The 23,308-nt window shown below is 48.5% G+C and overlaps 1 protein-coding gene across 3 annotated transcripts in view; it reads right to left on the reverse strand.

The window, feature by feature from the left end:
- Positions 1–3,074: 3,074 nt before the first annotated feature.
- Positions 3,075–23,308, reverse strand: part of NDRG3 (NDRG family member 3) — a 33,445-nt gene continuing 13,211 nt past the window's right edge. For 2 of the 3 annotated variants that reach the window (XM_009698318.1, XM_009698317.1), the window contains 13 exons: positions 15,907–16,012; positions 15,117–15,237; positions 14,526–14,588; positions 14,135–14,195; positions 12,339–12,425; positions 11,728–11,784; positions 10,425–10,528; positions 9,960–10,025; positions 8,246–8,297; positions 6,765–6,812; positions 6,036–6,071; positions 5,891–5,942; positions 3,075–3,451 (listed from right to left, as the gene is read on the reverse strand). In XM_009698318.1, the coding sequence (XP_009696620.1) occupies positions 3,273–3,451; positions 5,891–5,942; positions 6,036–6,071; positions 6,765–6,812; positions 8,246–8,297; positions 9,960–10,025; positions 10,425–10,528; positions 11,728–11,784; positions 12,339–12,425; positions 14,135–14,195; positions 14,526–14,588; positions 15,117–15,237; positions 15,907–16,012 (1,032 nt within the window). In that variant the 3' untranslated portion in view covers positions 3,075–3,272. Of the gene's footprint in view, positions 3,452–5,890; positions 5,943–6,035; positions 6,072–6,764; positions 6,813–8,245; positions 8,298–9,959; positions 10,026–10,424; positions 10,529–11,727; positions 11,785–12,338; positions 12,426–14,134; positions 14,196–14,525; positions 14,589–15,116; positions 15,238–15,906; positions 16,013–18,735; positions 18,743–23,308 lie in introns of those variants that run through there. The other variant, XM_009698319.1, reaches the window with a different exon arrangement.

A 23,308-nucleotide genomic window follows, 5' to 3' on the forward strand; every position in this document is an offset into this window, starting at 1 on the left:
CATAGAAACCACCAGCAGCACTGAGCTCAGCGAGACTCACCCCGTGCTGCTGAAGAAAAGGATGCACACTTTTACTGGTACAAAGCTTTGGGATCTGGGGCTGGGAGTGCCACTGACTGACCTTGTCCCAGGGTTTTGAGTCATTGGGAAATCAGTCCCAAGGGTGTGGGAGAGCTGGAAAGCACCAGCTCGATCAGCCTGCCCACCCCTGGCTGAGCTGCACCCACCCCCAGTGGAGGAGAACCCTCCCCCCCGTAGAGGACCAACTGTACCCTCAGTGCTGCTCCTCGAGGTGTGGAAATGCACAGCCGTGTCCCCCCAGCCGCAGGTGTCCAGCTGACACCCCGCAGGTAGTGGGACCAGTGCCGGTATGGGTCAGGATCCCAGCCTGGGGAAGCCCGTCCCAAGCTCAAGCTCCGCTCCTGGATTTGGCTGCTTTTGCTCACACCACCCAAAGAAACATTTTGTCCTTTATTAAACTCATTTCTCAATTTGTATTTAGCTTTGATTTTTTTTTTTTTTTTTTGTATTTGCACCAGGAAAAGCACTTGCTTGTGTGAGAACAAGTTTATTTTTTCCAGTTATCCTTGGGGTAATAAAATAGATGACAACCTGCACCACCAATCTTGCCCTGTTTATGCCTATGAACCACCATGGCAACAGAACTCTCTTCTTCATCACCCCGCCCTTCCAAAATCTCATCTGTTTGTTGACTCGCCTGTGTTCCTTGTCCCCAGGCAGCCGGTAGCTCTGAGCTCTCCTGCTCCACACCATCACACACAGTACTCGGGAGCTCGCACCAACCCCTGCTGTGGTATTATTTCCTCTAACTCATTTCATTGTCATTGTAATACTGTATTTGCCTTTCTTTGGTCTGTTGCTGTATTTTCATAAGGGAACTGGAGGAAGAACCGTTTCTCACTGTAGTTAGCTGGCATTAAATCTCAGTGCTGCACGTACATCGGCTCTTCTCTTGCTTTGCCTCCAGAACTTGCATTTAGCAGCAACGAACTTCACGTGGTACCTGGTGGCCTGGTCTCTTTGATGGTCTCCTGTCTGCTATAGACTCAAACTTGTATTTTTGTTATTTTAATCACTTTGTCACTTCACTACTCGCTCATGAATACAACTGGCCAATTTTTCCCATTTCTCACCTTTCATTCAGTTTGTGATCCCTGAAAACACTTTGTCTCATTTCCTGCAATGACCTCCCCAAGGGTCTTCCAAAGTCAAAGCACGAGGCTGCAGGAGCCTACCCTGTGGGCATGACAGCAAGACTGGGACTAAACTGTGACCAACAGTTTAACCCCTCTTCAGTCCCAGCTAGCTTTCTGTGAAAGTTAAGATGACAGACATCTGAAACTTGAGAGCAAAAGCTGGATCTGAAAAGGAGAAGAAGAAGAAGAAACGGTCGTGTTAACCGGCTGCTGCGTGCTGCTCCACCTGCACCGGGCTGCGGTGCGGGGCAGACGTGCGAACAGACCTCGCGCTGCCTTCCTAACTGCCCTCTGCCTTTTCGGGTCATGACAACTGCCTTGTCACAGGGTTTACACGTTTGTGTTATACCCGTAAAACACGCTGGTGCAGAGCACTGTTCACCAGGGAACGCGGTTCCTAGCGCTCGCCTTTGGCAGCATGCCTGTTTTGCAGCAAACCGGTCATTTCATCTCAACTCCGTCAAAGCTGGAAGTTTCTTTTTGCACTTTTGCACAAGCCAGCTCTCCAGCACCTTTAGATAGCCCCTTCCAGGGGACAGGGCCCACCCGACCACTCTGTGCCCACAAGGCCGCCTTTTGCAAGAGGGGGGCCAGTACCAGCCCTTCCATGAGAAAGAGTTTGCCTCTCACAGTGGGAGACACCAAAACTGACAAAACCGGCTGGGCTGTCAGGTCATGCCAAGAGAAACAACACGAGCACACAGGGTAACAATGAAACTGTTATAGCTTTATTTAATAACTGGTACAAAGTCCCCCTCAGGCAGACCCTCCCAGTCCCATTCCCTACCTGAAATGGAGCAGAACGTGAGCGTGACCCTCGGAGGAGCTGGCTCCCAGTGAGTCAGGACTGCTCAACAGTTAAGAAAGGATGTTTTGCTCATCTATCGAGACCTGTAGGAGCCTGACCACTCATCCCTTTTCTCCCATTAACAGCGAGACCCTGGCACGCAGCAGGCATTTGCCTCCCAGCTTCTGTGACCCGGCCAGATGTAAAAAGGCAGCGGAACTGTGAATTCCACGAAGACAGTAAATAGTGCCTGCATGGAGGCATTCACTGCGCATGCTTCTGACCTGACTCCCAGGAACGTGCATCTGCTGGCCATCATTTACGTTCACCGGTATTGCCTGCGCCTCAGTTAACAGCCTGTGCAGACACCCTGCCTGGGGCTGGCCGCAGCGGGAAGCAGAGCTGGCAGTGCAGGAGATTTCTGGTTCTCCACCTGGCAAGGGGCACTGCTGCCCATTTCACAACCTACTTGATGTTAAAGATTCACCTGTGCCAGGGTAGAACAGTGACTAGGTGTTAACTGCATCTGGCCCTTCGGCAGGAGAGGCGGTCTGGAAGCCAGGGCTGCTGTAGTTTAATCCCTTGTATTCGGTTCATAGTGCACCTTGGTTAGTTAAAGTTTACTTGTTAATTGCTTTGCCCTTTCAGGAGGCTCAGGTAAGAAATCACTCTGCTCCTTCTTCACACACATACAGAGATGAGACCAAGACAGTATTTCTGACCGTTTGTCTTCCCTACGGCTGCCTGGCATGCCAAGAGCCCTGGGAACACAAGGACCTTCTGGTGGGTTCTGTGCTCCAGGCACAGCTCTGCCAAAGAGCCCAGAGTTTCACATCATCATGGTCCTGCTTTCCCATGTCCCACGGATGCCATACTGACTGCACCACAAGGGTCCTTTAGCAGAAGCACAACTAGAAAGCAATTCTAAACCTCACAAAGCCACAGAAATAATACTTAAATGAACAGGGGAGACAGCGGCTGTCATCTGGATTGATATACAGCACAGACAGGGGATGATATCAGCATGTACAGTAACATGACTTACTAAGACTGCGGAATGTTAACGAGTTTTAAAGAGGCTCTGATGCCAACGGCATACAGAAAGGACCAAAGTAATGCCAAGTACAGACTACCAAGGAGGTGGCAGCTCAGATGGGCATGCACAAGTTAGAGAGGACAGTTAATGCCATGTTGGATGAAATGCTAGATTCTGAGTGGGTTCAGTGGGGGCGAGTGGAGTTGTCTGAATCCAGAAGAGGGGGTCCTGCCTAACAGGATACTTCCATGGTTTGAGGTGCATCCTGGAGGTCAATTCCTTCTGGGGTTCCAGCACTTCCTTCACCATGGTTGCTAGTATGAGACCGGCTGCGGACGCTCTCACCAGAGCCCACGCTAGAGGAGGAGTGAGTACGGGAGCGCATCAGCCTGGTCATACTAGCTGCTGGCACTGCAAGAAAGAACAAGTGTGGGACTTAGAAAAGGAGGAAGTTCCTAGAGCAAGTACCACAGTCACTCAGGTATGTGTCCCTGGGTAAGCACAAAAAGAGCTATACCCTCAGGAAGAAAACTCACTCTTCGCTGCCAAAACTGAGTCTTTGCACGTCTAAAGCAAGATGTTTAAGGCCCAATTTCAAAAGGTCCAAGGTGAGCAAATGCCAGAAGTGTAACTGATCATTTGCAAGTGCAGTCATGGTGAGTGTTTGTGCAAACCAAGGCAGCTGCTGTGCAGATGACCTTTTGAAAGTCAGTCTCGTCACTCTAGAAAACCACAGAGCTGAAGTCATGCAACAATCAACGAAATACAAATGAAAGGTGAAAAACCATAGCATACACATCGTACAATGGATCAGCCTAGCCCGCAGCAGACCAGCAGGACATGCCGAGACAGAGCAATGCACCCGAAGGATCATTCAACTCAGTACACAGACTTGGGCCGAGGCGGATGCACAGTTGAAGGTACCTGACTCAGTGCTTAGGTGGCTGAGCTGCACATAAGGGACTGGAAACAACATGAGACAAGGAAAGGGATGAATACAGGAAAGAGCCAATTAGTTGCAGTGTGTGACTAGCAGCTGCGCTGCTCCTGGGATCCCCAGCTACTCTCCCTTCCATTCCCAGCTCACACACTGCACTGAAAGCTCCCACTATTTGTGAAAAGAGCTGCTAATGAGCATCTCAGGGAGATGCCAAGTTGACTCAAAAATCCATCAGGGCCACATCTTTTCAATGCCTTTAGCTGGAAAGTGCGGTGTACCTGGTGACCCTACCTCCCCACTGTACACACCACAACTGCTCAACAAAGACGTCATTCTCCTGTGGTGGGGAAACTGGGGTATACTCTGCAACTCCAGATGCAGAACAGAAATTCATGTCCTTCCTTGAGCTGACAGCACCAGATCTCTGCTACAAGCCTCCTGCAAGGTGTTACCTTCCACCTGCAGTGCCAGCACAGGCAGGTCCAACTGTTTTAGCCAACATGCAGAAGGCACAAGAACAGTTGTTGAGGAACTGGCTTGTGCATTTCTAGAAATTGCAAGCTGCTGATTTGCTTCTCTCTCATTCTCCCCAAGAGAGGGGGCCTTCATGGCCACGCTCAGCAGTGCCAACACAGTCTTGCCCACCAAAGCTAGGAAAAACATTCTGGGACTAGCTCATAATTCTGCAAGTAAAAATTATCCCCTGTCCTTCCCCAGTGGTGTGCTTCCCATTTGCAAGAGATTTGACCCCCAAAATGCTGCTGAAGTCCTTGCTCTGATGACAGCACTTGCTGACTTGACTAACACCAGGAACACAAGAGATGTGAACATTGAAATGCTCTCAGGCTGTGTGGCTGAGGGAGCCTGCTCACATGGCACCCTCCTCTGCAGGACCAGGCTTTTCCGGCCAGCTTGGAGAACATGATTGTCTTACCACGTTCATGCCAACTACACATAGCTCTAAGGAAAAGGACAGCTTCTTCTGATCCTGACGCCCATGAGTCGGCAAAGAACTTCTGGCTGTGTGGAGACCATTGGGAGTGTCATAGCTGCCACAGTGGCCATGCTTAGTGGTGAACCAGCCACATGAACCAACCCCTCCCAGAATTACAGCTTTTGAAGGTTCATCATCCACAGAGGGGAACTGCTAGCCCTGGCCCCTGGCAGGCAAGACAAAGCTGTGCCAAGGTGCCTGCAATGGAGATGGAGTTGCTTTAGTGCCCTGAGAAGTCCTTCTCCTGAAGTCCCCCAGGCTCTGAAGTAATGAAGATGGGGGAGTTAAACCGCTGTCAGTCTGACACACTCAGGAGATAATGTCTTCTGCCTCCAAGCACATGGAGGAAGCCATAGGGCATGGCATGCACTGGATCAAAGCACAGCTCCCTCTGGGCTCCCTGGGTATCTCAGAAGTCACCCAGCTCTCTGTTCTGGCATTACAGGGTTTCATTCTGAGATATCACTTACCCCTGGCGAGACTCTGAAAGAAACAGATATGTCTGAAGAGAAAGGAAAGAGCTCTCAAGTACCCATCACAACCATGAGGCTGTACTGCTAACCCCTGCCCCTCCAGAGAAGGTATGCACAGAAGATTTCAGAAGATTTACTGTTCTTGGGAGCATGCTTTTCTGGACTGGCACAAAGACGGACTTACAAGGTTTTACCAACACCAGCAACCAAAAAGGGGTCACCACTCCAGCTGCAGTGCAGATTAAACACATGTCAGGGAACAACACTGGTTTGCTAAGGCTTGTTAGCACACTAGTCGATTTTCCAGCGTGGATGGATCTCCTGGCAACCACACTAACTCACGCGTAGGGACACAGATGTCAATGGGCTCAGATGGACCAGAAAGGCTGAGTTCCCTTCACAATAACCCCGCTCCAAACCAGAAAACTGTGTTTGCCACTTACTGTAGCCCATTCCCTGCACAAAGTACTTGAAGGCTTCAGTCAGCTTGCCGGGCTGTGGAAACAGAAAGTGCAGCTTTAGTGCGAGCAGAGCAAGCGGCCCTGTACAACCCAAATGCCACAGGAGAGCCGAAGAGGAATTTCTCACCTGAACCACCTGGGGCAGGCCCCCGCAGTCGGCCATCTGCAACAGGAAACAAAAGGGAGGTTGAACCGTCCTTCCCACCCTAGAAGGACAACCCCAGAACCACGCCAGCACTGCCCACCCCACCGGGGCTGATGGTACCAGGCTGCACTGCTACCTGAGGCACACTTCTGTCATCTTGTCTCTAAAGCCGAAGCAAGGCCTGGTGATATGATGTCTTCTGGCAGCCTCGTGCTGAAGGAACCCAGCACCTTGGAGGACACATTACCAAGCGATCTCAGGCCATACTCTAGGAGCCTAGGAGTAAACCTCCACTGTCCTGGCTCCTCCTGCCACTCTTCCGAAACCTGTCACTTTGCACTTCTATGCAGCAGCTGTCTGGCACACTGTGGAGCCATAGCTGAGGATGTGAAGGACTGGTATAAAGCTAGAAAAAGTGATGTTGTTGCTGGCAGAGAGCAAGGCGGAGGCAGGGCACCTCTGCTAACTCTCAGCAGGTCTTCCCTGCTGGTTGAAGGTAACAGAGAAGTGCCCACAAAGCAGGGATTCAGGGACCCCCTGACAAACTCTCCTCTCCCAAGTCTGGCTCCACACTGGAGAGAACACAGCCCTGAATGACTGTCCACGAACTTCTTAAAGCTAAATGTATGGAAGGCAAAAACCTAAGTGGAGCTGGCCTCAGCAAAAATAATGTCTTTGTGCAGGCTGGAATGATTCTGGAGTGGCACTCACCTTCAGAAGGGTAGTTTTGGTTGGGTCAAGACGTGAATTGCATTCAACCTAAAATAAGAGGAAAGAGGGACATGATATCACACAGAAAACTTGAAGAGTCACATGTAAAATGCGGGGCAGCTGCACCAGAGACAGTGGCTGCCTTCAGCAATGGGAGCTTCTCTGGGGCCAAGAAGGACCAAGCAAGAAAGCAGAGAGCAAGTAGGAAGTTAACAATGAATGAAAGGTGCAGTAGGAAAGGCAGGTGTTCCCATCCAAGGGGACCTTGTGGTGACAGAATGTCACTGTTGTAAGATGCGGCTGTGACTTCAAGGGAAATCATCCCCTGGTTTGGGGGATGCACCATGAAGCCCTGAAGCACCTTCTGGGCTCTGACAGCAAGACTGGAAGAGAAGGAGACTTCTGTGCAGTGCAGCATGGAGGGAGATCACTCAATCCCCTGGCCAGACAAGGAGGCCACAGCCACTTCTTCTCTGTAAGGCTACTGCAAAAAGGGAATAGATGGGGGCCCTATAGGAAAAGCAACCCCAGCAGGAGAGATTATTATGAGCTTGGAACCTGGGCAGCCAGATAGGCAAGCCAAGGCCCAGAAGACCCCATCCTGTCCCCGAGCTGTGGCTGGGAAGAAACCAGAATCCTCAGAGATAGTATCCTAGCAAAGTCAAAACTTGCAGAATGTCTCAGACTTCCACACCAAACACAATGATGAAAAGGCAACAGGCCATGACCGGAAAAAGCCCTGCACCAGTTCTCCATGCACAGCTCCTAAGTCCAAGTTACTGCTTTAGGAGACTCCTACACTCTTCCACGGTTTCTTAAGACAACTGCTTTTGTTCACAAGCCCCTGGTCTCCCCATAATCACTGGCTGAAGGGGAGGAGCAACATCCAACATAACCACACTGCAGTGTGCCATACCCCATTTAGAACTGTGCTGGGAGGGAAGTGGGTTATAGGTGTCTGCAGAGAACAACAGGAAGGAGATGCCTCTCAGTGTTGCCTTCTCTATGATGCAATGTTTTTGCAGTGCTCTGCACGACTCCCCACCACAGGAGCTGGAGTCACACTGCTTTTTTTTAACCCCCAAGTAGCCGCAGTACAACAGCAAGAGAACAGTAATTCAGGACTTGAACTGAACTCCAGGCAGCAGCTTGGCAGAACTCAGGGAAAGACGCAAGTTCCTGAAAGGGGTCCTCTGCATCACTTGTCAAGCAAAACGCTTGGGCACAAGGACTCTTCGTATTCAGATCCTGCTGTCCTCACCTCAGAGCTGCCCTGCAGGGCCATTAAGTCTCCTGAGCCTCGGCTCTCCCACTAGTTGCTGACAGATCTCAATAGCTGGGGGACTAGAAAAGAGCTTGGGACAAAGAGCCGCTTTCTGTGACTGCTTCTGGGCAAGGTGAAAGCACTGCTGGATGAGGTAGGTTTGCCAAGTGATTTGTGGGGCTAATGTCCCGAGAGGGAAGAGTTCACGTATACGTACCACTGCTTCCACGGCAGGTGAGTTGTCGCCCACCACTAGCAAGGCAGGGCACCTGGCAAAAACCCAAACCAGAGATGTTACTCACAGTGCATCTAAGGGATTTCTGAGAAGGTTGCGCTCTGTGAATGGCCTCATGAAAGGTTAACAACGCTCATCAAAACCCTCATCTGCCACCACACCACGGCATGGCATTTTGTTGCACCAAAACATCCTCCAGGGCTCGCACACACATCCATACTGTCCCCTCCAGGCACGCCAACTGCCATGACTGTTGCACACATGTTAAAAGATCTGCCTAGGGCTGGGAGAAACACCATCCCAGGCTGCAAAAGGGAATGTGCTCTCCGAAATGAACGTCTGTTAGGAAATTAAGAATAACCACAGCCACCAGAGTTTAATGCTTCTGAGGCTGGCTTCTGCTCAGCACTGTATTTTGGTTTGGATTTTAGAAAGAAACACAGAAGGTGTCGGGGAATATATTGAAAAATGTCATGATATCAAAGCCTCTGTTGGCAAATCTGTGCCCTCATATCCATTTTCATAAGTATGGTAATTCTAGAAGAAGAATTAACATTCAATGTGTAAAACATACAGAGGAGGTCACACAACAAGTGGCTGTGAATTTGCACTATTCATTTACAGATCAAAGTAAGAAAGGTGTAGCTAGAGGCCCCACTTTTGTGCGTTGACTAGATGACAAAAATTAGACTAGAGAGGTTGTGAGCCACAGACCTCAGGACCAGTGGAGTACCACCTCTAAGGAGACAGACGATCTATACGCAAGTCTACAGGCACAGAGATCCAAACTTCCACAAGAGATATTTCAAGGGTCTGCAGATCCCTGTGAGCCACTTGAATGGGCAGACAGTGCTCTGTGGCTCCCAGCTGCCTGCATGACAGAGAGCAGCACAATTGGCTTTGCCTGGCGACCCAGCAGGGAAATCCACCTCTTTTAGGTTAGCCAAGATCTAGAGGATCTGGCTGTGGATGCCTAAAACATTCCTGGGACTGGCAGGAGCACAAATCCAGAAAATTTCCAAGGAGTGAAGCGCAGAGCCTGGGCAGCACTCTCTGGCCCAGCCCAGGCATCCTGCCTCAGCACTGCAATTTGCAGTCTTCATGTGCTCTACATGTTGGAGATAATTTGCCCCTTTTGCTTTCTTGCTTGGAATCTGAAAACTTACTTCTACATCCCCTGTGCTGATTATCACTAGTTCTCCAGTCTCTGTCCCTTCTCAGCTGTACCCTGCACAGACTATCCCCTCTCAGATGAAAGAGTCACTGCCAAGGTGGGAAAACACCACTGCATTCTCTGCATTCAGAACCCACTGCCATCTCTGGGAGAATTGTGCAGGTAACTTTTTTCAGCAAGGTGGGGAAAGGCAGTCAGTGGCAACAAACAAAAACCTGCCTCTCTAATTTTTCATGCAAAACAATCAAACTAACTACTCAGCAAGTACAGTGACTGCTGGGTGGATGTACTTATTCCTCTGACCCTGCCTTCTGGAGGGTCTCAGTGTGTACTTAAGGAAAGGGCTTCCAGACACCTCTCTGCCCCATTCTAGCTGACAGCACTGCACCACAGCCTGGGACTGTCTCGAATAGTTTTTCCAGCGCTTGGGCTTGTAGCGTTCTTGCTGAGAAGCAGCAACAGCTTTTCTGCTGAAGGGACTGCACAGTAAGTGACTGAGACAGGCTGATCAGAGCAACTTACTTGAGTGTTTTTGCAGTATTTTCATTGATGCCAAGAACTGGTCTCTCAATTTCCAGGTCTCTACGACTGAAAGACAAAGCAGAACAATTCTCCATCAAATCAGCAGAGGAAACTGGTTATCGTGGAAGCATTCAAAATCCAACCAGGAGTGCTGGTTCCAGCACCCAGGGACAGGTTATCACTCCCTGCGTCATGCCATGACCAGGAGCCCCAACAGTCACCGCCAGAAAACAGGACCCAAGCTCTCATGGTAAGCTTGCTGTGTGCCCAGAGAGATGATCTGCTGAGGTGTGAAAGGGTCATTCAGGCACGAGGGCTGAGCTTGGCTCAGGATAATGGCTGAAAACTAGGCTTAGGACAAAGGTTCATATGATGTAATATCCAATAGAATAATACATATGGCAGTAATTCTACTGATCAGGGAAACTATGGGAGCAATCTAGCAGGCAAAAAGGTATCCTGTACCTGTTATATGAAGTGAGGAACAGCTGAAGGTTATCTTGGTTAATGTCCTGCGCGATATGAAGCCTGTATGTTTGGATCAAATCTAGATTTGCCTGCAGTTCCTCCTGTACAAAAGCAGAATTGAAAGATAGGGAACACCATCTTTTTCACAAGTAAAGAAATGATACTCATCAAAATAATGAAGTATTACACTGTCTCCATACACATCATTCCCTATGAACAATAACACAGAGGGCAGCGACTCCAGGCTGCCTTAGTACCTAGGCTACATGAAGTGTTTCTGTGACATGACTGTTACATGCCATACTTTGGTAATGTGGCTACACTTTTACACGTGGCAGTGCACATTCTGCTGCAGGAGTACAAAGGTACCTTGAGATGAGAGAAGTTACCTCCCAAGCCTCAGTAATGCTTATACAGATACAAATCACTCTGTTTTGGGAAGGTCTTCTGCTTGTGCTTAATGTTAAAGAAGCAAAGCTTTATAGGTAAGCCCCAAGACTGGGACCAAAGTAAAACTGAATCCCAGTTTTATGAAGAAACTGCATTCCAATGAGAGCTAGAGAGAGACAGTGAGAAAAGGGAATGCAAGGAAGCACTACATACAATGAAGGGGCCTGAAAGTGGGAAGAGAACAGCATGTGCTCTAAGTAGGGGGAAGCTATGTGACTCTTTCCACTGCAGACGTGCTGCTGCAGGAGGGCTTCAGGTCAGGGACCGATCTGTTGCATATCATATATAACATACATAGTGTGCATGAGGCACACATCCTTTCAGCTGCCCGCTAAGCTTGCTGGTTGGGAGCCAGTAAATCCCAAACAGAAGGCATTGCTGTATCCAGAGTTTTCAGGAGGGACTGGATTGCCTCTGCTGAAATTGAAGGGGAAGACGAAGAGAAGAATGCAGCACTTCCAACATTTGGACACATACAATATTCCACTGTCAACTCCCAGCTGATCTGTGCTCTACCTACAGCCCGAATGCTTCCATGCTGGCTACAGAAAACCAGCTGCCACTCATTTCTGCAGACAGCTTCCTGGACACCACAAAGACAGGAGTTCTAGCTGTAGTGTGTGGGATGCTACTTCCTTAACATGTCTGGAGACAGCTTGGGCAAGCGTGAGGACGTGCACACTCCCCGCAGTGTGCAAAGCCCTGATGCAAGCTTGACACACAGAGAAGATAGTACTATCTGTGGCAACCCTTATTTGATGGATGAGAGCTATTTCAGAGCAGGAACATACAGAAGTTATAGCTCCATGTACAGTTGCACAGGCAACATTAATACCTGCTGGGTACTTACGTGGCCAAAATGATGTGCCAAGACAATATCCACTATGTTGGTTGTCCAGCCTGAAAACTGAAGAGTGGCCATGAATGAGGAGGAGGGACAGTAACTGGAAAATGCAGTTTCATTACAAATTTCAAAGCAGCCCCTCAGACTAAAGAAAATAACAAAGAAACTATTGAAGTGATATAAGAAACAACTGCCTGAAGCTTGGAATGGGCGTGCAAGTCTCCAAAGAAGCCCGTGCACACACAACACACAGCTCTCCAGAAACTTGGAACCCTGAATAACTGCAAGTTGCCAGAATAACAGAATAATTAAAAGATCCATTCAACCTCAGCCAAACGAAGCCTGCAAGCATGAGTACTAGATCAGAGGAAAGTTGAGTGCTCAACAGCCACTCATCTCCAAGCAGTTTACCAGAATTTGTCATTCACAGCCATCCCTGTGCTCCTATGGTAGAGGCTGTACTACAACCAGACTGAGAATGCAGCAGGGAGAGAAATGAGATTGTAGTTTTTGCCAAAAACGGACAAATTCCTGTATTCTGTCGTTTTTCTTGTTACTCTACACACTGTTCATTAAGCACTGCAGAGAGGAGATATGCAGGGGAAGGAGAATCTCACCTTCGATGCTGCCCAGTCAATCCAGCCCTTTGCACAGGGATCAACATTAATAAGAACGAGTCCCTCCACGAGGTCGGGATGGCTGAGCTGTGGGGAGAGAGCACAGGCACACTGAGAAGGATGATTCAGCCCACACACCGGTCAATGGCAGGTGCGGCAGATGGAAAGCTTCTTGCAAAAGGAAGACAGAGTAAAACAAAGACTAAGCGGGGAGCTCCTTCTGTGCCAGGCAGCCAGTGGCCTTTTCAGAGCCTGGCCCAAAGCTGGCTCCCAGCCAGACCTTACTTGATACAGTTTTTGGCACTGAGGGACTGATTGCTCACACAGCACCTGCAGCCCAAGTAGGCCTCAGCAGTGTCTTCTGGTGACCCACGTGTGTGGTGTCGCCGCACGTCCTGCTCAGGCTCCCGTGTATTCCAGGGCTGTGGGCAGAGACTCCCTCTGCTCCAGTCTGGCACCTCCGGGAAGGACCTGGACAAACTCCTGTGCCCGGAGAGCACCTCCTTCCACTCCTCAAGGAAGAGGCAGTCTCCCAGTGGAGATATGGCAAACTGGCAGTATTTGGCAAATGGCGCAGGAGTTAGTGCAGAGGCCCTGCAAGCACCTGCAGCCTGAGCAGAGGCCTGGGAAGCCCCAGCTGCAGGGACACCCAGCTCACCAGAGGGCACCTGCACGGCCCCTCAAGCCTGCAGACACCCCATCCCCTGCTCCAGCCTGGCATCCCCAGCGCCCCGCAATTTACCTTGCGCGGGGGGGTGTGTGTGGGGAGCACGGGTACAAAATACTTTGAGAACTGCTTGAAAACACAAACCCAGCAGTCTAACACAACCAGAGAACTTTGAGCTGTAGGTTTACTCCAAGGCTGAAATTTTACATCAGCTCTTCTGCTCCACTGTATACACTCACACTGGATAAGCAGAGGGAAACAACTCTGTCCTCAGAAGGAAACTGTCTGGAATCCAGGTAGCATGGCAAGGGCTTTCTGGCACTTCACTGAGCTGAGGAAAAAGGCTTATTTGTGTGATCTTCTCTTTAGTGAGACTGAAAACTACACAAGACACAAAAGACAAGGAACAGAGCAAATACCAGTGCCTCACACTGCCCCAGGCTCAACCCTGACTGGAGGAAATGGGAGCAGAGAACTTTTTGTAGGAGGGGCAGCTGCATGGTGAAGTGGCTTTTAGAAGCAATAATGGCCTAAATCATCAGCAACTCAACAACTTGAAGCAAACTTTACTGAGAATGTCAGATTTCTGTTGTTTGGCTGTTTGGTTTTTTTTAACGCTATCTCTGAAAGACTCAGGCAAATTCCTGGGCTGCTAAACTATGTTTACTGATTTCACATGCTTATAAACACCCCGCTAGAGAGAAATGTAGAAGTACCAAGATAAAGCTTGCACTCTTTTGTCAAAGGGTGGAGTGCAAAATCTACTTCCTTCCAGTGAAAAAGCACATTCCTCATCAGCGCCAGTTCACAGCACCTGACCAAATCAATTGTTTAATGTCACAAACACTGGAAACAGCATACAGTAATGCAGCCAGTCTTTGTAAAGACACAAGGCTGGATATTGCTAGCAGCCAGGATGGGCTCTGCTGACTCAAAGACATCAAAATACAATCTTTCCACATCTGGCATAGCTTCAGAGTAACCTTGGTTGTGAAGTAGCTCTCACATGGCTCCCTCCAGGCCTACTCTAATTACTGACTGCTACTTTGCCTATGCCCCAAAAATAGTCTGTTTAACCAGTGGAAGACCACAGCTCATGTAAGTCACAAGGAAATGAAGAGATACTTACTGCACACCTGCTGAGGACATAAGCGCCAGCTCCCAGTCCAATCCCAATGAAGCTTTTCAGGCTGAAATACAGGCATTTCACAATCAGCAAGGCTAACTTAAGCTTACAGCCAAAGCATCCCTAGAGGCAAAGCCTGCCCTCTCTCTGCATCAAGCTGTTCACTTATGGTTCATTTTTGAAACGACCCAGCAATGATGCAGCAGCCATAAATTGTCTCATGTGGCAGACAATGTTCCCAGCATAAGAACCAGACAGGGTTACACAGGTTAGGAGATGCTCAGGCCTCTTGGGACAACTCAGTGAGCGTATCAGATGTTGCAAGCAGAGATAGAGGTGGGTGCTGAAATAGCTGTATCCAGCTGGCTCACCCCATTTCCTTTCAGAGACTTACTTCAGGTGCGTCAGAACAGCGGGCAGCATTTCAGCCAGTTCATCCATACTGGGATACTGGTACCTGAAAACCAAGAGAAAGTGAAATCAAAGCACCTCCAAATACAGCTTGACAGAGGTTACCTTCCAGCTCTACCCAAGGTAGGAGAGACAAGGAACATCTGACAGGAATGTGCATAGGTGATTATTTTGCAACGATAACTGTGTATTCCAGCCAACTGCATGGATCCCATCCCTCAGAGCAAGACTAACACAGAGCTGTAGGTTTTGGGCAGTCAGACTTCTGTGGGAGGATGGACAGACGGAGCAAGGAACGCCAGCTAAACTGCAGCGTGCTGAGCTCATGCTCAAGTCAGAAACCTGGTATCAGCACTCACCACTACTGAGGGCTTTACCCATGCCTCAGTAATAGGGGAGTTCCCTGAATGCCCCTTGGGAAGCCTCCTCATCTTCCCATTTCCTCTGCTCCTGAAAGCTGCCTCCCACTACACTCAGCCTGGCAGCCCTCGTTGGCTTAAATCAGGTGCCACCTCAGTCCAGACTGCAATCCAGACCACATCTGGACCAACAAGGGACTCTGCAGAGCTCTTACCCAGATGGGAATGGGGGGGCTCCTTCCTGCTGGCCTGGTGCATCCACGTGGCACACAGCAAAATGCTGAGTGATCTCTTGCATGTCTTCGAAGTTAAAGAATGCGTTAAAACAGGATTTGTCTACAACAACAACAAAAAGAAATGAGACAATTCCTGAAGTTTTATTGCAATCCACCCTCCAAACACTACAGCACACACCTGCATGAGCCCAACCCGCCCACGGCTGCGTCTGCGGGGCAGTGGATGCTGGGTGATGCACGCTGCTATGCCCCTGACTGCAATGCAGGAGCCAGTCCTAGCAAAGTAACTGCCACGTCTGGAGGGCAGGCAGACAAGCGATGCTCCAGCATGTGTGCTCAGGGGAGTGAGGAGCACCTGTGTGAACGTAACAGTACACGTTGGGTGGGAAGACAAGTCGAAAGAGCAACCGAGCCCGCTAGAAACATTACACTACTTCTGCAGCCTTGTAGAAGGGACTTGCTCACCTGGCTAGCATCCAGGAAATGGATGCCTTGTGGCAGCTCTGTCACACAGTACAACAAGTCAGTTACAGCACTACAGTGTGCTCGTGGACCTATGTCCTCCTTTCCACCTTGGCCCTACCTTTCAAGGGCTGTTGGAACGGACATGGGCATGCCACATGCTCTCTCTCCTGCAGACCTTTATCTTTTTACCCTGGAATGACCTCTCTCATCTCAGTTCCAGGCCAGTGCCACTGGTCCCCGCACTCAAAAAAGCAAATACCACAAACAACCACTTTTTCAGGGTCCTGGGAATGCAAGGGCTTACGGTTGAGGCCAATGTCATGGTATGTGAGGATGACAGGTCTGTTCCCCTTGGGTGTGCCCCGCATGGTGACATGGACCACTCCAAAAGCTGTCTCAATGTCATGTTCCTGCAAAGAGAGAAGAGAGAGCCTCAGTGTTACGTGCGCTGCCTGCACTGCAGGGAACCCTAACTGAGGGCCTGCATCAAGGGCCTCATCCACACTTTAACATTGCTCTCCTATCCACAGCTGGTGGCTCAGTACAGCTCTTGCAATCTGCAATCCTGTCAAATCCCTCTCTCCAACCACTGCCAAAAGCAAGTTGCTTTTGTACAGATGTGTGAAGGGGTGGCGGCTGTGTCTTCTTGTGACCAAGATCTCACTTCAATGGCCTTTAGTGACGTTGCTGCACCGTAGCAGAAGCTGGGTGTCATGTGTCCATCTGTCTCTAGGGGTTCATGGCATCAGGAACGCAGCTCCACTCCCACAGCCAAGCCCTCACTCCCCAGCTGGCATCCCTCTCCCTGCAACCCACCAGTCCACAAATCTCTTGTTGGTGTGCCTCCCACCCACACCCCTGGGAACATCCTGTCCGCGGGCAAGCCAATGCAAGGGGACACAGCAATGTCCGAGACACTGGTGGCAGCCCCAGCCCCAGTGACCATGTGCCAGAGGGTTTTGGAAACAGCACGACAACACAGAGAAGGCAGATGGCTGGGATGGCAAAGAGACCCAAGCTCCCCATATCCAGTCACTGGCTGCCTGGGAAGTTGTACCCATCCACAGGGGAGTGGGTGGCAGCTTTTCCTTTCACCAGCATTAAAAATGAAAGATACAGATCCAAGTGCACCTGTTCTCCCAGGCTGCCTGTCTATGTCAGCCCCACCTTGGGCATTTGGCCAAGAGCCCATCAGATCTTGACTACACTGCTGCGTTAATGTTCGCTAGACCTGTCACTCCAGGGAAGGCTGAGCACTCTGACTTAACCGAACACTTTTTTCCCTGCTACCAGGTTTGCAAAAAGTGACAGTAAAACACCCTTAGGCTCCTCCAGCAGCTAGCACAGATACAGGAGGTTAAGCTGGTTTCCAGCTGGGTATCGGTGGAGCAGTTTTCAAGACCTGTTTCACAATTATTTGCCAGCAAAAGTATGTGTCTTTTCCCAAGAAAAATATTGAGGGCTTTTTGCACTGCGCCTTACATAAGAGAGCAAGAGGACCACAAGGCCTCTGGGTACCTCTCCAACACTTGTCCAGTGCAGAAACAGAAGCCACAACCTCAGAATGATGAACACAGAAGCGCCCATGAAGTTGTCTGAGTTTAACTAAAATAGCTGCAAACACATCTAGACAAACACTGATCTGGGATAACTACGGACTTTGGAAAAGCTGCGGAGGTCGCAGTAAGGCTGGGTACACAATGTCATCTGTAAGTCCTTTCTCTCATCTACAGAAATCAAAGGAGAGACATGCTCTGACTTACAGACACTGTAAAAAACACTAATTATTTTCTTCATATTAAAAAAATATCTGCTTAGGGAATAGCCCCATGGTTCAGCCTAAAGACAGGACATTACAAACACAAAAGTATTTTTTACCACTTTACACAAAGTATGTGAATTTTTTTTTTTCAACAGTGATTTCCAATAACCTGAAAGTGATCAGACCAAATACAGCACAGGTGAGACTACCTGGCAGGCAGTACATCAGGAATTCACCTTGCCCCTCCTTTCTGGGCACTCCCAAGGGCTGGCTGTAGGCCAGACTGATTTAGTTCTAGCAGTGGAAGATCCTCCTCCCCCACGCTGTACTTCTTTCAGGGGCTCCAAAGCCTCTCCCCTTCCCCTAGAAGCATGGCAACAGGAGCAATCTGCCACAGCCAAATCACTCGAGGTAGCCTGAAGCCTTCTCCAGCTTGGCTTTGAAAGGTAAGTCAACACCTCAGACTGCCCTCATCCTCAGAAAGGGCTTGGGTTTTACTTGCATGCAGCTGCTGCATCATGCACATGGAGAAGTTGGAGTACCTACAAAGCAGCAGTGACCTGCCTGCGCTAGAGGGAGGCAGGAGAGGTTATCCAGCCTGATGCTCACCTGGCTCCCTTCTCCTTAGGCTGTGGGCCAAGGCATCCTGCACAGGTAGGAACTGACTAGTCCGTGTGTGCCAAGCGAGTCTGGGTCCACACAGCAGGACTGCCTGCCCTTGCAGCAAGGGTGCACGAAGAAGGCCAGGGTGCAGTGTCCATCTCCTGAATCTCTGGAAAAACACCAGGCTCTGCCCCTTGCCTGTCTTCTTGGCTCTCTGGGCTGCTCTGCTAAGCTGGGCAAAGTCCTGTTTTGTACTCCAGCGGGACATGTTGTGCAGCCATAGCAGTGGCCCTCATTTTAGTGTTCTCCAAGTTTGCAGGTGTTAACGAGTCCTTTAACAAAAGTGGCAACTTTTGGATGAGGCCAGGGGCAGCAACTGGCAGTGCATGCGGCTGAAATGGCAAAGCACAGCAAACACAAGGAAGAACCCAGCGAGTGCCAAAGCAGCCGGAGCTTGCAACCCCGGGCTGCACTTCCCAAAGCTAACCAAGTGGTTGACTGCCATTAAAAGCAGGTCTCTCTGCCAGCTTTGGCAGTTGTTGGTCTCTTCCATAAGCAGCGTTAACTCACTGACCTGGCAGGAAACTATCCAGCTGCCTTTTTTTTTTTTTTTTCAATCTTACTTTGTTAGATTTCTGCCAGGTCAGTGAGTTAAGAAGCTCACAGAGGTCTGGCAAATGCTGGTTCTGGCTCAGGGCCCGGGGGAGTGCATAGGGTGCTAGAAGAAATAACTCTGCCCTGAGCACGAGGCCAGTTAAACTGACTCACGGTTCATGAACCTGCACCTCCAGAGGACTAGGGAGGGTTTTATAAGCAGCAGCAAAAGGTCAAATATCAAACAGAAGTACAAAACCCAGACAGAGCCAACAGTGAGAAAAGCACAGAAATCAACAGAAGAGCTGATGATATTAAAAAAAGTCCGCAATACAGTGTCTTTTCTGGAATTACATTCAAACTTCCTGCTAAGGTGACACTATACTAGGTAGAATACTGGATAAGGTACTAGAAACAGAAACGCCCATTTCTCTTCAGAGGTTTTGTTCAAGTACCTCAACATGCTTCACACTGCAACACCCTGTATTTTTGTTTTTGAGCTTGGGTCTTAGCTCTCTAGTAGGGAAGGCAAAGAGTTTCAGGGAGCTAAAAATCAATCCATGCTCTCCCACTTATGTTGACTTTGAAGACTGTGTAAACTACGATTTGGGGAAATGAGATAGATTGTCAAGAAGAGGTTTTCCATGTCATCACCAGGCACCAGCCCAATCTGAAGGGTACTCACCTTGCTACTCCTTCAATCATATTAGTGATTCAGATACAGGGAATGTCCACTGAAGATGGAAGCAACTTGAGAAATCCCACCTTTAACAAAACTCAGTGTTAAAAAATTTAAGATGCTAAATCTGCAAACTTCTTACTCTGCCATGTACAGTGACAAAGCCTTAGACTGGGAGTGCTTAAGGTTATTTCTTTTTTCTCTTGTTAGCTCCCAGGCAAGGTGGAAATCCTCCTCCTGGGAAGCAGCTTCCCTCCTCTGCTTCCTCTAGTTAAAGGCTTTTACTTTTTAAAGGCTTTTGCAGGCTTTACAAAGCAAGTAGCAGACACTACCATTTGAGATAAGGCTTTCTACACTCGGTTTTTTAGCTACACGTTGCAACATCATGCTGATCTCCTTTTCAAGATTACCTGGAGAGATAAGACTGAGTTTTACCCCTAGCTTCTCTACAGGTAATTCTATGCCAGTTTTTCCAGTGAACTTTTATTTTCTCTGAAACTTTGCCCTGTAGCTTTAGGGCTTTTATCTTGACCTATGATTGCAAATGACAAAAACATTTTCAGATATCACACAATTACAGCACACATGACTTCTCTGTCACCTGCTTTTCTCCAAAACAGTTCTCTCCCACATACCAAAGCCAAAGGACAGCACGAGATAGATGCTTAATATAGAGCTTAGGTATCATGCTTAAGTTGGCAACAACAATCTCTATGCTTTTAAGATACAACTGCTACCTGGCCAAAAAAAAGTTATTATTTCATTACATCATCACTGGTTTATTACTCTTCCAAACATGGAGCAGAATAACCCAGTTACAACGGGTACCAGAGTACTCTGTGAGAGAAGAGCAGCTTTGCAGGCTGCACCCTCTGCCCTTGCCAAACATGCTTTCTTCATGCCCTTCTCGTAGCTACGCCTTCCCTGCCAGCCACCCAGCGAGACGTCCTGCCCAAGTCACACTGCATAACCGCTGCTCACCAGCTATTCTGCATATTCTCTCCTGGTATTTGCCCATTGCTCATGTAGAAATGTAGTGTTGGAAAGTATCAGACACTTATCTTTACTTCTCAGACACTGGCATGCTTTGTTTCTGGTCTCTGTTCAGGCCAGCTTTGACACATTGCAGCGGTGTAGCTGGAACAGAGATTCAAGGATTGCTACCTTGCAGCTGTTGAACTCCAGCTATGGCCTGAACACTGATCTGGTCCATACTGCAGGGAAGCAGGGATAGCAGAAGACAGGTGGAAAAGATGTGGCCAGGAGACAGCCAGATTTTAACAAATGTGCAATCTGCAAAATAAGGGAGATGAATGCAAGAGAAGACGATGATCTGCAGTTGTGTTTTGAAAAGCTTGATAAAATTTAATTTTCTCTTAGGGACTGGAAACTTTATCAGAGGTTTCTCTGGAGATATTTTCTCTTCTGCCCTTATTTGCACAGTAGATAAAAAATAAACAGCAGCTGCAGACAACCTGCTGTAAATGGGAACTCAATAGCAGCGGCAGCCTCACTCTCGGCAGCCTGTTCTCGCTGCCGTAGGCGCAAAGCTTGTGAGGCATGCGTGCCGAACAGCAGCGTGCTGCTGGGGAGACGGGGCAGACCCACGTCCTGTGCGGGCAGCCGCTATTGATCAACTCCGATAAGCTGGGAACCATCGCTTCAAAAACTAGCAGTTCCCTCTGGGCATGGATGAGGAGAGCAGTGATGGAGGAGGATCAGGAGGTATGGAGATCAGCTGTAGCTGGTCAGACCAAAGGTCCAGCTAGCCTCCTAGCCTGACTTTAAGAGCATGTGCCTGTGGAAAAATAACACAGAGCAAGCATGTAGTGACACTTCCTCAAACACTTGCATCTTGTAACAATTTCCCTTAATTTTCCCAACCTCCAACAATCTGTAGGTCAAAAGAGACTTCTGGAACTGGAGCTGTGGTCTTCACTTTGACTCTGTCTTCTGAGAACGGGGCAGTCACCCCCTCCTACCTGCACCTTTGACATCTGCCTCACTCTGTGACCAGAAAAGCCAAAGCTTAACAACATGTGGGGTGAAGAACCTCTTTGTTCCCCACCTTATACCTGCTGGTTTTGCATGAGATCCCCCAGTCCTTGGTTTGGAAGAGGGAGAACAACTGATTCCATTTCCATAACCCACAGTAGTGATGACCTAACAGCTTGCAGGAATTCCTCTTCATGTGCCCCTTTCTGGGCTGATGTGCTCTGAACTATTGGGGCGGTCCTGGTACAGCACCTTTTTTCTGACCATATCGTTGCTCTCCAAAACTACTCCGTCATGTTCTGTCCTTTCCAGGACAAGGGGGTTGGCAGTATGTCAAACACACATGGGCATGCTGTGGATTTACATGATAGCACAATGCGATTGCTTTGTTCTCTGTTCCTGATAAACAAGAATTGATTTTCGCTGTTGAAAGCCATGAGCCCCGAGCTGACATTTTCACTCATCTCGCACAATGTTAAGGTCTTATGCCTCTGGGTTATCGTCAGCCCTGAGCCCGCCCTTTTATATGCCACTGTAGTATGATTTTACTCAATGTGCATCACACTTTATGTTTACCCAAAGGCAGATAAAGTTTGGCATTGCACCTTCCATCACTTTTTCCAGATCATTTCAGAGTAGATTTAAGCAGCACAGGTCTCAACACAGATCCCTAAGCTGCTCCTCTAGTGATCTCAAATAACTGTGAAAATAATTGCCTTTTTTTTTTTCTTTTTTTTTTTTTTAACCAATATTTCATCCATGAAAGGACCTCTCCTCTGACTGCATGGTCACCTAGGTCCCTTTTGGTAAGAGGTCTTGTCTTTTGGAAGTCCAAGTAGGCTGCATCAACTGAATTGCCTTTATTTATATGGTTACTGACTCCTTCAAAGAATTCAAACAGCTCTGCAAAGCAGGACTTCTCTTTATAAAAACCACGTGGACCCTTTCCCAATAGTTGCCCGTGTAATTCATCCACTGCACTCCTTGCTAGTTTTATCAGTCTGTCAGGTACAGCTGATCAGTGAATTGCCAGAACTCCTCTAGGATCTGTTTTAAAAATTGTGTTACAGGTGAAGCATCGCAGTCCTTGGACACGACAGCAGCTTCAATAGAGGAGCATAACTTCTCACTTAACAACTCAACTATTTCACCCTTAAACTCATTTAAAACTCCTGGGTCAATACATCCAGTCCTGGCAACTTGCTATAAAAGCATATATTTTATCTTTTTTACAGCCTCTGCAATAGGCACCGCAGTTTAAGGCAGGGTCTCTGCTGACTCCCCACAACGACATTCCAGCACGGTAACCTCTGTGAGCTGATCTGTAGCAAGCTTGTGTGCAGAAAAAATTAAATGTAGTTTTTCTGCTATGGCTAGATCTTCCCTGAGTCCTCCTTTCAGAGCCTAAGCAGTCAGTAGCACTCTCCAAAGTCTCTCACATGTTTCAGACCTATAAGAAATCAAACCAAGACAGTTATTTTTCTCCCCTTTGCAAGTCATCTCTCAAAATCCTCTTTTGCCTGCTTTGTTCTGTTCATATATTTAATCTGCTAGAGTTTATAACCTTTTCCACTTTCTCCAGATTTTTGAAAAATGCTTTTTTGTTTTCAATAGCCTCCAGGGCCTTCTGTTTAGTCATGCTGGCTTTCCTGCACCATTTCTCATGTCTGCTCTGATAGATGATGGGGCAATTGCTCTCTGCCTAGCTTATTTTAAGTACGCTTCTCCATTTCTGCGCAGTTGTTGTTTTGAATTTTGAGCAAAAAACACTCCAAAAAAGTGAAGTTTTCTATGTGTTTTTTTTTTTCTTTTTTTTCTTTTTCCCCAAGGATGTTGATCTGGAGCACATTATGGTTCCCATCACAGAGCAGCTCTTTGAAAACACTGTTTTGAACACGTTCCTCTGCCTTTCTCAGAATCACATCAGTGATGGCTTCTCCTCCCTGGGGTTCCCTAACCTGCTGCTCCATAGAAGTTTGTGGCTAAAATGGAGTATTGGTGGTGTGTCCCACAGCCACATCTGTCTAACTGACACAGGGCAGCTGAAGCTTCCTACTCTTGTCCTGTCTCCTA

This window comes from Cariama cristata, unplaced genomic scaffold, assembly GCF_000690535.1.
Source record: "Cariama cristata isolate BGI_N322 unplaced genomic scaffold, ASM69053v1 scaffold22894, whole genome shotgun sequence".
Taxonomy (NCBI): domain Eukaryota; kingdom Metazoa; phylum Chordata; class Aves; order Cariamiformes; family Cariamidae; genus Cariama; species Cariama cristata.